This window comes from Aethalodelphis obliquidens, unplaced genomic scaffold (assembly GCF_003676395.1).
Source record: "Aethalodelphis obliquidens isolate GAN/ISIS:26980383/991018 unplaced genomic scaffold, ASM367639v1 scaffold59, whole genome shotgun sequence".
In the NCBI taxonomy this organism is placed as follows: domain Eukaryota; kingdom Metazoa; phylum Chordata; class Mammalia; order Artiodactyla; family Delphinidae; genus Aethalodelphis; species Aethalodelphis obliquidens.
The window spans coordinates 5,306,054-5,320,209 of NW_020838003.1; the positions used below are offsets into that span (position 1 = coordinate 5,306,054).

The following is a 14,156-nucleotide window of genomic DNA, read 5'->3' on the forward strand; positions in this document are numbered from 1 at the left end:
TTCAAATCCACTTGTCTTGAAGGAATTTCCTCACCTTTTCCTTCACGAAGACTAGCTCTACCTGCTCTTTGCGTTTAAGGCCCCAGTGCCCCATCGACAAGGGTTAGGACTTAACCATATGGCAGGACATAGACTACATGCCAAATTTGTATGGAAAAGGGCATATCTAATTTCTTTTCTGTACTTTTCCTTTTTGAGGCTTATCCTTTCATTTCCTTGATTTTTTTCCCCCTCTAATAACAAGATACTCGCAGCTTTCTCTCTAACTCCGTAGTCTCCTGTTTCTTACTTGAAAGAATAACATTTCTCACGAACCTGATACTTCACCTCTGCATTTTCCTTTTGGCCTTCACTAGTCATACATTAATCAAATAGGATAGAATACACACACACTTACACACACTTTTTTTTTTTTTTAATAAGTCTCTAATTGATTCCAGTGAAGACTTTTTTCCCTTCTCTTTATCCTCAACCACACTATTATGGGACAGAAGGAATGGTCGTCCATGAACTGATTTAGGCTTAATTAGGCAAAGTAAGAAATCAGTTTCATGGAAGCCGAAACTAAGCTGGGATACAAACTGCAAACCAGAAGCAGCAACAGTGATATAAAGACAGGCTTAGGAGCTACTGGACCAATGTTTTTGTTTTTGCTTTTGCTTTTTTAATGATTCTAGTCTGAAGCTGGCTATCAGGCAGCATGCTGATTCTAACCATGGGCCGAGTTTGCTCAGATGCTGTGCACCAGACAGAAGCTTGAACACTTGTGTTGTATGCTTGTTCCAGCCATTGCTTGTGTGAGCATTTTCATGCCTTGTAACAGGAAATACACTTCTAAATTCTAAAAATGCATCACTTTAAAATTTTCATTTTACGTGCATCACTAAAGCCTTTTTAAAGTGAGCCTAGCCACGAAAGGCATCCAGCTGACTTTTTGATTCCAAGATTGTTGATTGACTGGATTGATTTTTCTTTTCCCATTAAATTTTTCACAGAAAAATAAATCATGTGGAGAGTCAGGGAATAAAAAGTCAAAGAAAACATATAAAAGCTTTTTTAAAAAATGCATTGCTTCTGAACTTTTTTCTGCCCCTGCTCCCTGGCCCTGTTTGGTCTGTTATTGCTGCCCTCTCTTCTTTCTGTATCTGTGCCTTTTTTCACAGTAGTCCTTGGCTCTGCACGGAATAAATGATACCCTCAAATCTAATTGGATGTGCTTTCGCCTTTGCATGTAAGTACGGCAGTAAAAAACCTTTGAGACCTTTTTGACTTTTTAAAATTAGAGAAACAAATGGGATAGATGGATTTTTTTTCCCCTGGAGGGGGGTAGGGAGGTATTGGTTTGAGGAGTCTTTGTTTTTTTAAAAAACAAACAAACAGAAAACCTAAATATATTTTAAATGGCTCACATTTATATCTTTTTTACAAGAAACACAGAGATTTGACTTTTCCTTGATATCCTTGCAAGTCAGAAATTACTAACCCCAGTCTGTTCTACACAGCATTGTGGGTTCATTGGATATTAGAGGGTCCTTGGTTTGTTTTGTTTTTTTTTTTGGTTTTTAGTGTTTCATTTTTTTTTCTAGGTTTTTTGTTTTGGTTTGGTGTTTTTTGTTTTTTGACTGCACCGTGCGGCTTGTGGGATATTAGTTCCCTGACCAGGGACTGAACCTGTGTCCTCGGCAGTGAGAGCGTGAAGTCCTAACCACTGGACTGCCAGGGAATTCCCAGAGGGTCCTTGGTTCTGACTGTGTAAGTAAAGTTAGAATGAGAAACTACTACCTTCCACTAGAGGAAAAGCAAGAGGAAAATTTTTTTTTATGCTAGGCTCCCTTTATGATTGCTTAATTTTTGGTGATCTTGGTTTAATGGTCTTTCCCTTGTGCTAACTACTGGCAGGGAGCACCTTTTTTTTTTTTTTTGGTGAGCTCTTGCTGGCCTCTCCCCACATCTTTTGTTCAACCATAATGACCATCTTTTTGCTTCTTCTGGACTTTAGATGCCCGTAACGGTTGTTAAGTGCGGTAGGATGTGATGGAAAAGCACTTAGGAGAATTTACTGGCAGTTTAGAGACTATGTTTTCCCAACTTAAGGCTCTTTATTAATTGGTCAAGGTTTTGTCCAGAAAGGTCACCTCAACCAGGGGAACATTTAACAAAATGCTGGGCACAGGTTACTCACCTTCCTCCTCTGCTTTGTGATCTCACCAGCAGTAACACTTCATATCTTGTGCACCTCACAAAGACTCGGTTTCCTCACTTTCTTGACATATCCATAAGTGTTTCATATACAAACTGTTGAATCGGGTTTTTCAGCTGTTACCAACCCATGTCATACTGTCTCTGTGTGGTCCTACCAAAACTGTCCATTCAGATCCCTTTGCTTTCCCATTTGCAAGTGTCTGAAGTTGTCAAGTCTCAGCTTCCAGAAGTCTCGGTTCCATTGACAGGATACATGTGTGATGACTCTTTAGGGGAAATGATGACGTACAAAGTCTAGATTGTATGTAGGTATGAAGGGAATTTTTAAAATAAGTTGAAGATTAAGCTGTGAACAGCATTAGAACTTTGTCTATTTCTTAATTTTAAAATATGCTGATATGCCTTAAACTGTAGTTGTAGATCATTGTCATTTTGCTGTTTGAAAGTAACCAATGTGTTTTTAAAACTGTTATGTAATCTACTTTCAGTGTTAATGCAGAATTGTCATATATGTAAACTGCATGTTAGACACTTGTCTTTTTTAAAAAACTAAAATAATTGTATTAATGTGAAGCATATCATTTTTTCAAGTATGAAAGTAATCACTTAGCAAACTTGCTTGGTAATTTGGTGTCTGTTAAGGTAGGAGAGTGGCGGACAGGTAATCTATGCATATATCACTAGTGCCAAGACATAAAGTGGGGGAAAATATATTTTTACCCAAACATTGTGTGCCCTTTTGTGAGTTCTTTTTAGTCACTGTTTGACATGCAAATGTACACATGCTTATAATATTGGATAAAAGAAATAGGGATGAAAGAGTCTCGTGTTTTCCTACCTTGTCTGGACTTCAAATGCTACCATCTGGGCAGCACCAGCTCCTCCAAGATGCTTGCCACGTGATGTCCTGTACGTCATATTACTGTCTCTGCCACCCTTTCTCCCTGACTCCCGTCCCCTTCCACCCTGACTAGCGCCCCACTGCCCCAGCCGAGGCGTCCTCTTCTTCCCCGGCCTCCGGTGCTGGCGCTGCAGCTCACCCCCCGCAGCTGGGCTTGAGGAAGTCATCCCTTTACTGACACACTGCTGTTCTTTCACAGTTTGTTGTAGAGAAGCTCCTTTTTTTTTTTTTTTTAAGCCTTTTAAGAATCAAGTTTGAATCTGAACCTTTCTTTTTTCTCTTCTGTAGCTTCTTCTTTATGTAACCATCCTGTTGACAAGCCCTACTCTCTCCTAATGGACATAGAGCATTAGAAGAGCAGGAGCTGTCTGTTCACACGTGTTGGGGAAGAGTTACCTCATTTCCACCATCGCCTCCTATTCTTTTAAAGTCTGGGTCAAATATTGCACTGCTGTTTGTATTTGTCAATGTCTGTTTACAAACCACTGCCCATAGTGGTTACTTAAGTGACTTACCACCACCAAAAACAGTAATACCTAATACTACTACTTAAAAGGAAATTGAGTGAAACAGAGAACTTGGGCCAAAACCCAAGGTAGCCCTGTGTTGGGATCCTCTTGCTTAGCTGTCATGTTCTTGAAGCTGCTGACACAAGAACTCACGGACTGAAGACAGCATGGACCCTAATCTGAGGGTCCACAGACTTGATCTCATGTTAACTCCAGACCTCTGTCCCATGAGTGACATTCTGAACAGCCCGATCAGGACCCTCTACCGTCAATCAGGTCATAAGATCGGGGCAACAGTTTTCCTTCCTTTTGTTAGCTTTGTGGGTTGTTTTGAAGTTTGGGATTTTTTTTCTAAACATTTGATATTGCATGAACAAAGATGGCTGCATTTTTTTAATTTGGAGTGTTCTATTGATACAATGTTTTTATTTTTCAGCTGACCGTCTGCCTCTTGAGAGAGAGAAGTGGGCATCCTTCCTTTAAATTCAGGAACCATTGTTGTTTTATTTGACTCTTTTTCTGTTACCTGCACCCCTCATCTAAGTTTTCGGGGTTTGGGATTCTGTTTTGGAAAAAAAAAATTTTCCTACTTAGCCAGTTCTGTTTTATGTATTGGTTATTCAAACTTAGTTTTGGTATCAAAATTATGCCAATTTTAAGCTCAAGGGGAAATTTAAATGAAGTTTTAAGTCACAGAATTCTGTTTAAGATGCTCTCCTCATCTCAGATACAACAACAAAATCCCTGTGCTGTCACTGGGATTTTGACCTACAAGTCTTAATCATGTTTAAAATGTGCCAGTGTTAGGTAGATGACTTTTCTGCCTCTGGGACTCAATTTATATTTAAAGGTACCTTAAAATAACTTTCTGGCCCATCCCTGCCTTTTTATTTATTGCGAAGCTCTTCTTTACCTTGTGTCCAGTTTTTGTGTCCTGGACCATGGAAACAAACCCCCGACAAGTACATATCCTGTCCCAGACAACAGCAACAGTGACTTAACGTTGGTTCTGATCAGGTGGCTTACTCCACTGTGTCTGCAAAAAAAAAAAAAAAAAATCTGGAAATCACTTAAAATACACCCACATGCAAACACACACACTTCTGCCAGTTGAGTCTGTGAGTTCTAATGCTGACTCGTTTGTGACAGGCTATTTTATTAGCAGCCACCTCTTAGGTGCAGTTTTTGTAGTCAAGGTACAATTTTCAAATTCATTTCTATTTTAAGGCATGAACACGCATTTTAAGTTACCTTTTCATTTCATTACTTGTCAATAGTCTGCTTATTTCCATCATTTTTTAGCCCCATAGTAGGTGGATATTGGTGGCGTGAATTGCATCTGGTAAAGATCTTAAGAGTGTTCCCTTGTATTTAAGAATGGTAACATATGCTTCTGTTGAAAGGTGAAATGATGAAGCAACAGTCCCTGCTTCTTGAATCATTTGATTCTTGGAAGAGGTTATTTAGACCAATTGGAGGAGCTTGCTGGCAAGGGGCCTTCTTTACTTAGAAAGACACTATTATTAAATGCAATAAAATCAGGTTCATCTGAGCCATTAAATGATTAAAATATAAGAGTCAAGAGCCATCCCCTCCATACTACAGTGTAATCTGTAAGGACAGAAATTTGCTAATGATGTGACCGCTGGTTTGCGCGTGGATGGTGGGTATCAACTCCTTAACTGATGCTACAGCATGACATACTGTCAGGTTTGTAAGTTAAACACAAACATCCTGTTGTGTGAAACCACTGTGATTACTAAGTACAACAATTGGATTTATTTTTAAACTCCTTTTAATATTTTAATATCAACTTTACCCTATCACTCATATTTTAAAAGTAAATTCTGCATCAGATTGTAAAGACATTTTTGGCAATATTTAAAAAGCAAATTAGGCAGTATTTTTTTTGTTTGTCTAAGTAGAGAAATGTGTAATCTATTTCTGTTATTCCCTTTTTAATCTTCATGTTGGAGGAAGTGTAATGGTAATCATCTTAATGGGAGGGGCGAGGGAACTGGCTATTACACGCAGGTTGGCCTCTGTTCAGTTATCTAGGGAAAGTGGATAAGACACCACTGGTCAAGTACACAGCTACCCTCCATTGATTTGGCATTTTACTTAAGGTGGTTCCTTTTCTCAAATGTTGATAAAACTGGTAGGTTCTCAAGTTCTCTTGGCTGACCAACTAAGAGATACGAATAATAAAAACTACTCGTTTATCTCAAGCTAGATTGTTGGAAAGCAGGGAGAACTGAGCCATCTGAACCTATTTCCATTGGTGATAGGCTTTTTATTTTTCATACAGTCTTTAAAACAAAAACCTTACTTGACTTCAGATACAGACTCGGCCTTATTGCTGAAAAGTGAGTGTAGTCTAGATGGTCTACTTGAGACAGGCACAGCACACGTATAAAGGAGAGACCTGATCTGAATTAGTATGTGCTGAGCTGGGTCAGATAAAATTAGGTCATCTTCCCAATAGGCTTGACCATACTTTTCCCCATCAACTGTACCTAAACGTCCTTCTTAGTTATTTTGGTTATTTTTCTGCCTATCATTGTCCCAGCTTATGGGTAAAAGTTCTGGATATCTGAAAAACTAAGTACATAATTTTCACTGTATTTAAATGACATTTCTATGCAAAACCTTTTGCTTTGCAGATGACTGTCATCTTTCCACCCTGGAGACTGACAGTGTTGGCAATGTGGGTCATTTTGAAGATCCTTGTACTTGAATCCTTAAGACCATGGTATTTAGTCCTTGAGACTGATACCATCTGGCTTTCAGATCAATCTCTAGCAAACAACTGGCACCCTCAGGGCTGGTGTAGAGGTTGAATGTGTTAATCTAAAAAGACTAATTGCGAGCCTCGGTATCTGCTCACCTCGCTTTCCAACCTTCCTATTCTGACAGGTAGCTGTTTACAAATGAGATCTTTTGGTTGTTAGTGGAACATCGTGGGAGGTACAGATGAAGACTTCACATCTGCCTCAAATCAGTTATTTGCATGCTGTGAGTTGAATGGCATTTCAGTCCACTATGGAAACTTCCTTTCAAAATCATGGCACCTAGATCAGAGGAGGCAGAGGCTATTATCACAAGGTTGGTCCCTGTCAAAAAGAAAACTTGTGTATGGTGGGGAGGGTGCAGAATAACATTCCACGAAGAACTCTGCTTAACCATGCCTTCTCTGCACGGTGCGTTGAGAATACTGAAGGGTTGCAGTTCTAGCTCTCCTTGCCCTTTATTTATATCCATCCATCTTTCCCACACAACCCCCCCCCCAATACTTTTTTTATTCTATATACTGCACCAGGCCTACATTAGGTACTGTGGATGTAGCCACGCACTATGAATTGCATGTCTCTCTGCATACCTCAAACACAGCAAATTCTGGGGGTAAACAGAAAAGGTAAGCCCTTTCTATGCTAAATTGTGAGAGAGAGTATTCTGAAAAGCAAAACCCACCTCCACCCCCAATTGCTTTTCAGTGGTTTCTTTCTTAAGGTTGCCCTTCTTTCTGGAGTGTTCTCTTGCTAACAAAATAAGCTGTTTCTGAGAATGAGAAACCAGTTTACTGGGCCTATGCTTTTCTACACTGCCCTACTGTTGTGTAACACAATAAGGTCAAGTTTTGGCATCTGATCTGCTATGAAGGTTGTACTTCAAGAGTCAAGAGAAATGGAGAGGTTCAGCCTCCTGGAAACTTCAACACTAGTGTTTTGTGCTCTCTTCAGATTTCTCTATCTGATAAGACGTTCTTGGTTACCTCTCATGACACCTTTTCAATAATCAAGAGATGGCCCAGGGAGAGTTATGTCTGTGTGCTACACATGGGTCTTACATCATAAAAACCACTGCAGATGGTCCCTGACTTAAGATGGTTTGACTCACAATTTTTTGGTTTTATGATAGCGTGAAAGTGATATGCATTGAGCAGAAACCATATTTCCGAATTTGGATCTTTCCGTGGGCTAGCAATACGCAGTTTGGATGCTCATTTCGCTGGGCAGTGGCAGCGAGCTGCAGCTCCCAGTCAGCCAACGCAATCACAAGGGTAAACAACGGATACACTTAGAAGCATTGTTTTTCAATTCAGTATTCAATAAATTCCATAGAATATTCAATACTTTATTATAGAACAGACTTTGTGTTAAATGATTTTGCCCAACTGTAAGGTTACTGTAAGTGTTCTGAGCACATCCGAGGTAGACTAGGCTAAGCTGTGATGTTCAGTAGGTTAGATGCATTAAATGCATTTTCGACTTAAGGATATTTTCAACTTACGATGAGTTTATCGGGATGTAACCGCACTGTAAATAAAGGAAGGTCTGTAAACTCATCAGTATGGTGAGGGAAAGCTTTCATTTTAACTCCTTAATGCAAGCTGTGCTACAAAGCCTGTACTTCATCTTTTCTGTCCTAATGATTGGTCAGATCCAGCTCAAAATGAAAGCAGCAAGCTTTTGGGAGTTGGCTATTTTCAAGTATTCTCAATTCGAAGTTATCTTGCAGGACCAAACAATGAACGAGTATTAGGATTTTTAATTTGCAAAACTTTTTTTTTTTTTTTGGTATGAGACATACTTAGCCACCATCTGTCCCAAACCATGGCAGATACTGCTAATTTCCCTCAGTCCCACACGCACAGGCCTCCCATGGCTTACGTGATGTGAACTTGTAACTGCAAATGATGCTGATGCATTGCTTAGCAACAAGAGGTGAGCGCTCAACTGCTCATTCCCACACAGTAAGCCCAGTTTCTCCCTGAAACTTAAAAAGATGTGCTATTTTTTCTAAAAGCACCATCTAGTGGCCAAAGCTCAAAACATTATAAATGAGCATAGGAGACATTCTCCTGTTAACAGTTTAAAGACTAGTTTCAACAATTTTGGAGGCTTTAGAAATAACATGTTAGACAAAACATCATATCTCAAAGCTTTATCCTTTGTATTTGGTAAGTCAGAAATTGAACCTTGTTAAAAATTCTTGGCTATGTGGACAGTTCTCTAATCTTCAACCTGCTGTGTCCCAGGAGGGTTGTGAAGACACCTGGCACAGTATCTTCCCTTTCCAGTTGAAAATGTACAAACTACCTTAAGGATGAAGATAACAAGGCTCCCCGTTATGCCTGCTGAGCGTCAGTGGCTTGAACCACATTGTGCTGTTTCGGGCAGTGATGTTCAAGGACAACTTACTTTCTTGTTTCAGGAACTCCAAAGGAGTGAATTAGAAATCCTGAAAATCCAGGTATGTAAAGAGAATAGACAGGACATACGTACGTGTTGGTTCTAACATAGGAGAAAAGAAAGAATACTTCTTCGGGGGCAGACGCCAATGTCTTAACTCCCTCAATGGCAGGACTGTAGGCTCCGATTCTCATCAGCTTGGCCAAGTGAGGAACTACGCGATAGCTTCTTTCAGAGCCGAAGGCGTGGGGTCAGGAACATTTCTGACAAATCAGTTTTATCAGTCTTTTTAAGTGGCATTTGAGAGCACTCTCCTTTCCCAGCCCTCCCCTCCACACTAATGTAAGACATCATCTGCAGAACATTCAGTTCTCCACAGGTAACGAACTTCAACCCTGAAAGACAATTATTCGGCTACTCCTAGTAAGAGCTTCAAGAGCTAGAGCATGCACTTTCACTTCTGCTGAGTGGAGGATTAGAGAATAACTAATTTCTCCCATCATGTTTATTCCCTTGCCTTTGCAGAGCCTTTGTGGAATAACAGGTTTTCTCACCACCAGGAGGCACCAGGCAATCGTGATCCATAAAGCTCGAGTTTCCAAATCTTGGAAGAGAGTAATTGTGGTGTGATGCCAAGATTTAAGACAGGTATCTTGGGACAGGCTAATGAGAATAGTTTCTGATAAAACAGGATCTAATTGAACAGTAGGAACATTCTTAATGAAAAGTTCCACACTGTTCAAGAATCTTCTGCTTTTTTCTGTCTCAGTCCGTGAGTTCAGGCCCCAGAGAGCCAAAGTTCTCCAAGAGCTCATGGTAGCGCAGGTCTCTGGGACAGTGGCAGGGACATGTAACTGAAAGGGTGCTCAGGAGGGGCTGGTCTCCAAAGTACTATCATTTAACTGATCTATGGGTTAAATAAGCTTTGAGGCATGAGACCTAGCAGCAGCCCAACCATTCCAATTCAGTTTCCCATGAAAATACTTTTTTCCAAACGGACTTACCATCCATTTTTGATTAGAAAGATCAAGAAATTAAAATATTATTTCTAACTTCTGTACCATCTGTATGTAGCAACTGGACCACAAATGAAATACTCTGATTCTAGACTCAACTTTATCCCTAGCTTTCTACATAACAAAAATGTTCCTCATTTGTTAAGTGGAAGTGGGCAGGGGGTTACGTAGCATTTATTTTAATGATGAACATTTGTAGTTGTGGACTTCCTGGAGCTCCCACAATTCAGGAGAATTAAGAAACAGAACCAGATGAAGATTAGGATAAGTGGGATTTTTTTTTTTTTATGTGTATCTGCAAAGCCAGCCTCATGCTGTCTTCACCCCCAAAATAGTTCATTCTTCTATATTCCTTCTTACTCCCTGTACTTACTTACACGTAAGTTTCCCCCTTGACTGGACTACAGCAGGTAGCCAGCCCTACCATAAAAGAATTTAAAAGTCAAATGTTGACCGGAGAATACTCTTGCTCTGCTAAACCAGAACAAAATCCGTGGCTTAAAAGTGACAGGTTATCTAGATATGGGTCTGTGTCTGCCCTCACAGTTCCTTAAGCTAAGAATTTACTGTTTGGAAGGTCACAGTCCACCATGTCAAAACCTAAACTCAGTCACATTTAAATCCCCCCTTTCTTCATGTTTTATTTTCTGCAAGCATATTAGGATTTTTATCATCTTCCGTAGTTGAAATAGCAGTGCCTAACTAATCAAGAACTTGCACTTCTTCACAAGCAGGAAAAAAAAGAGATAAAAAGGTTAAGGACAACTTTTATTGCTACCAATCAGTACATGGTTCTGACTGCAGTACCTTCTTCAGGCTGCACAGGGAGCTCAGGACCCAGAAGTCATGAAGAGAATACAGGTAGGCTGGGGAGGCAGGGGGATTAACTTTTATCAAGTAAATCCTAATAGCTTAACATAAAACTAGGGTACTGAATTCAGTTATTACATGTTACAGACCCAAATCATAGAGCTGCCCCAACATCTAGACAGTCTCTCCTACTGATTATAAATGAGTGAACTGAACAGTTTTTTTTTAATCTAATTTTAGTTGTTACATGTTTCTTTGGTGAGCACCTGGATATATTAACTTTATCACAAATTCTATTATACAAATGTCAAAAATGCTTCCAACAAATCTTAAGAGTATCCTAATCACATGCCACTTTTAAGCTTCAATTTAAGATAAAAATGAAAATATTTTGTTTCCAAACTCTAGAAATTGAAAGGAGACAAACAAAAATCAACATGGTAATGGGAGTCCTTTTTCTGTTACCAACTCTGATTCACAGGCAATTGTGAAGTACCTTTTTCAGATTAAGCTGAATTTGAATCATGGATTATAAACATGGCTGTCACTGAAATAATTTGTTCACTAAATTGCTAAAAATAAATTTTCAGGGTTTCCTCATCAGTGGAAGTCAGGCTATAGGTCAACATGCATAAAATTCATTTAGTATTCAAAGAAGCAGCAAGCAAAAGCAAGAGGAAAATTAAATCAGGATCCTGGGACAAGGTTTGCTAGCTAGGAATTCTGGAACTTTAAAAAAGAAAAAACACTGACCGTGAATTTCTGACACAGGGTAATCTACATTACATTTTAGCAGAGAAAAGGGTGGAACTGACAAACACTACAAAGAAATTTTTTACTTAAAAACTTTTTGATCTTGAATTTTACACTTGTTTTGGTCTTTAAGTGCTTAAATAATGTTGAATTATAATTAGCCATACAAGTCAACAGGTTTTTTTTTTTCTGGCTCATTTCGAATCAGCCTGGTAAGGTATACACCTTTATACAGCCTATCCTGTTTTCCATGTTCCCATTCCCACAGTAGTCTACCTTAGTTTGCGCTTGAAGGTAACACCTGGAGCTACATGACAGAAACAGGCTGCAAAGGTGGACAAGGGGAGGTATGTCCCTCTTGCCTTGATAAATCAGTGCCACACACAGAACCCACATTTTCTGAAGCATTATCTTCATTATAGAGCCGTTTGATCCCATCATAGAAGTCGTCCACTTCCATTTCCTCTACTTTGCGTTTAGCAGAGGTATGCTTGCACCCACTGGCAGCTGGGAGATGATGGTAGAAGGCTGCTGTACCTCTGACTGGCACTTCTGGTTTGCTGTTGTCCTTGGAGAAATCTGGGCCTGGGGCAGAGGAGGGATGTAATCTGAACACTCCTTTGTCACAGGTCACCAGGGTGTGCTTGAGGGGACGGTAGACATAAACGGAATTTAGAGGCAGGGAAGACTGCAGAGTAGAAAGGTGATGTGCCACAAGCTCCCGACAGTGGATCAACTGGGAGCTATCCATCTGAGCCCGGGGGAAAGAAAACACAAAGTTGATAATTAATATAGGCTGTCTGTCGTCTTTGCTGGCCAGTTTTTCTCCCCGTGCCCTCTGCCCCCCAAGATTTCTCTCCCCACATCTTCTACCTCAAACTCGTCTACTCCTCCAGCCTACCTATCATTTTTAGAAACTGTGTCCAAATCTGTATTTGTATTATAAACTTCTTTGGAACTTGAATTCTTTATTTGCAATTGTATGCTGTACATCTTCATGAAAGCTGAAATTATTCTCTTTTGTTCACTGCTATATATTCCAACATATGCTGTTCAGGCTATCTCCCCTGTCTAGAAGGCCTTTCACCCTACCCTCCTTTTCTCTTCCAACCTCCTTAGTGAAGACCAAGGTACAGATAAACATAAAATCCATTAAGCATTTAAAGAAGCAGACAGAGGCAAGAAAAAATTTAAATAAGGGATGGGGAAAGGCTGACTAAGAATTTTGAACAACTTAAGTATTATTTTGTTTTTAAAACAGTAAATGGGAACCTTTGACAAGTTATATTTTTGTAGAAAACAGCAGAATTGACAACAATAAGAAAAAATGTTCTTGCTAATGTTTTTAATCTGGGAGTTTCACTAATTCCTTCTTATCCTTCAGGATAATTCAGGTATCAGTCCTTTTTGAAGCCACCCTTGACTCCCCTTAACCCCCCGACAAACCCAAATTTCAGGGTCATCTGTTTTTGTATCAACCTGTCATCATACTTACTACACTGTATTACAATAATCTATTTAACCATTTAAGCTTTTCTACTATAGACTACAAGATCCCAAGAGGTAGGCACTGTATCATGGTTTTGTTTTTTTTTTTTTGTTGTTGTTGTACGCGGGCCTCTCACTGTTGTGGCCTCTCCTGTTGCGGAGCACAGGCTCTGGACGCGCAGGCTTAGTGGCCATGGCTCACGGGCCCAGCTGCTCCGCGGCATGTGGGATCTTCCCGGACCGGGGCACGAACCCGTGTCCCCTGCATCGGCAGGCGGACTCTCAACCACTGCGCCACCAGGGGAGCCATCATATTCATTTTTATTCCCTAAGTTTCTAGCACCACTGACTGTACCTGGAAGGCCTTCAAAATCTTACTTGTGATAGAGAGTCCAATTAGTTGCTCTTTGCCTTACTTTCCCTGCAATTATAGCTCTAGTCAGAATTCCTCTGGCAACATATATTTCTCCCTATTCAAATTTCTTTAGCGGCACCCCAAGTGCCTGCCGGAAATAATCTAACCTCTTTAGCTTGGTATTAAGAAGGCTCTCCACAATCTGACCCAGCCTTATTTCCTCCTACCATATCCCAATTTGTGCTCTACATACCTGCCTAACAGGCCTGCTCTCTACTCTGCACAAATCTTGCCCTTTCTTACTTTAGCCTTGCTCATCCTGTTTCTACACGTTGAAACTGTATTACGTATTCCTTCCGGGTCTGGCTAACTGATGCCACCTCCAGGAAGCCCGTCCTGACTATTTAACCATCGGGGATCACTTTCCAGTCTTACATATTCTTTATATAATCAATTCTTATTCATACCTATAAAACCTGTAGCACACAGCATGACTTCGCAATACCACAGAGAAAATAAAGGAAAATAACATGCTCTGCAAGAACATATTTGGTGACAAAATTATTTTTATCTCTAAATATATTCATTACTTGTTACCCAGGTCAGTGGAAAGGAAGACGAAAGGCTGGTGTTAGTCATCACATAGTACAAAGGTAAAAATGTCTGCAGAAACTATACCTGAAAATGACCATTTTTAATATCTACTATTTTGTTCACTAATTTTTTTTCCCCTAGTTTGAAAGGCACTAGATAACACCCTAACAAACAGGTTAAGATATTATTAACTAGTATTAGAATTTCTTTTCCTCTCTTAAAAACAATGGAACAAAGCACACAGGATAGGGATGGGGCTTCAAAGTTCTTTAAGGCAACTGGTACTCTAGGCCAGGTACCACGCTTCTTCAAAAAGCCTACAAAAGAGAGGTAACA

The 14,156-nt window shown here is 39.9% G+C and overlaps 2 protein-coding genes across 8 annotated transcripts in view; one reads left to right on the forward strand and one right to left on the reverse strand.

Moving 5' to 3' along the window:
* Nucleotides 1-8,981, forward strand: part of SEPTIN11 (septin 11) — a 94,179-nt gene extending 85,198 nt beyond the window's left edge. Inside the window, exons 10-11 of one of the 4 annotated variants that reach the window (XR_003428878.1) lie at nt 6,529-6,717; nt 8,651-8,981. Coding sequence is in view for 3 of the 4 variants with exons in the window: in XM_027087641.1 (XP_026943442.1) it covers nt 3,392-3,407 (16 nt within the window). In the remaining variant the exon portion in view is untranslated. The other 3 variants (XM_027087643.1, XM_027087642.1, XM_027087641.1) reach the window with 3 other exon arrangements.
* A 1,588-nt stretch (nt 8,982-10,569) lies between these two features.
* Nucleotides 10,570-14,156, reverse strand: part of CCNI (cyclin I) — a 32,806-nt gene continuing 29,219 nt past the window's right edge. For all 4 annotated transcript variants that reach the window (XM_027087647.1, XM_027087645.1, XM_027087649.1 and 1 more), the window contains one exon: nt 10,570-12,134. In XM_027087647.1, the coding sequence (XP_026943448.1) occupies nt 11,691-12,134 (444 nt within the window). In that variant the 3' untranslated portion in view covers nt 10,570-11,690. The remainder of the gene's footprint in view (nt 12,135-14,156) is intronic.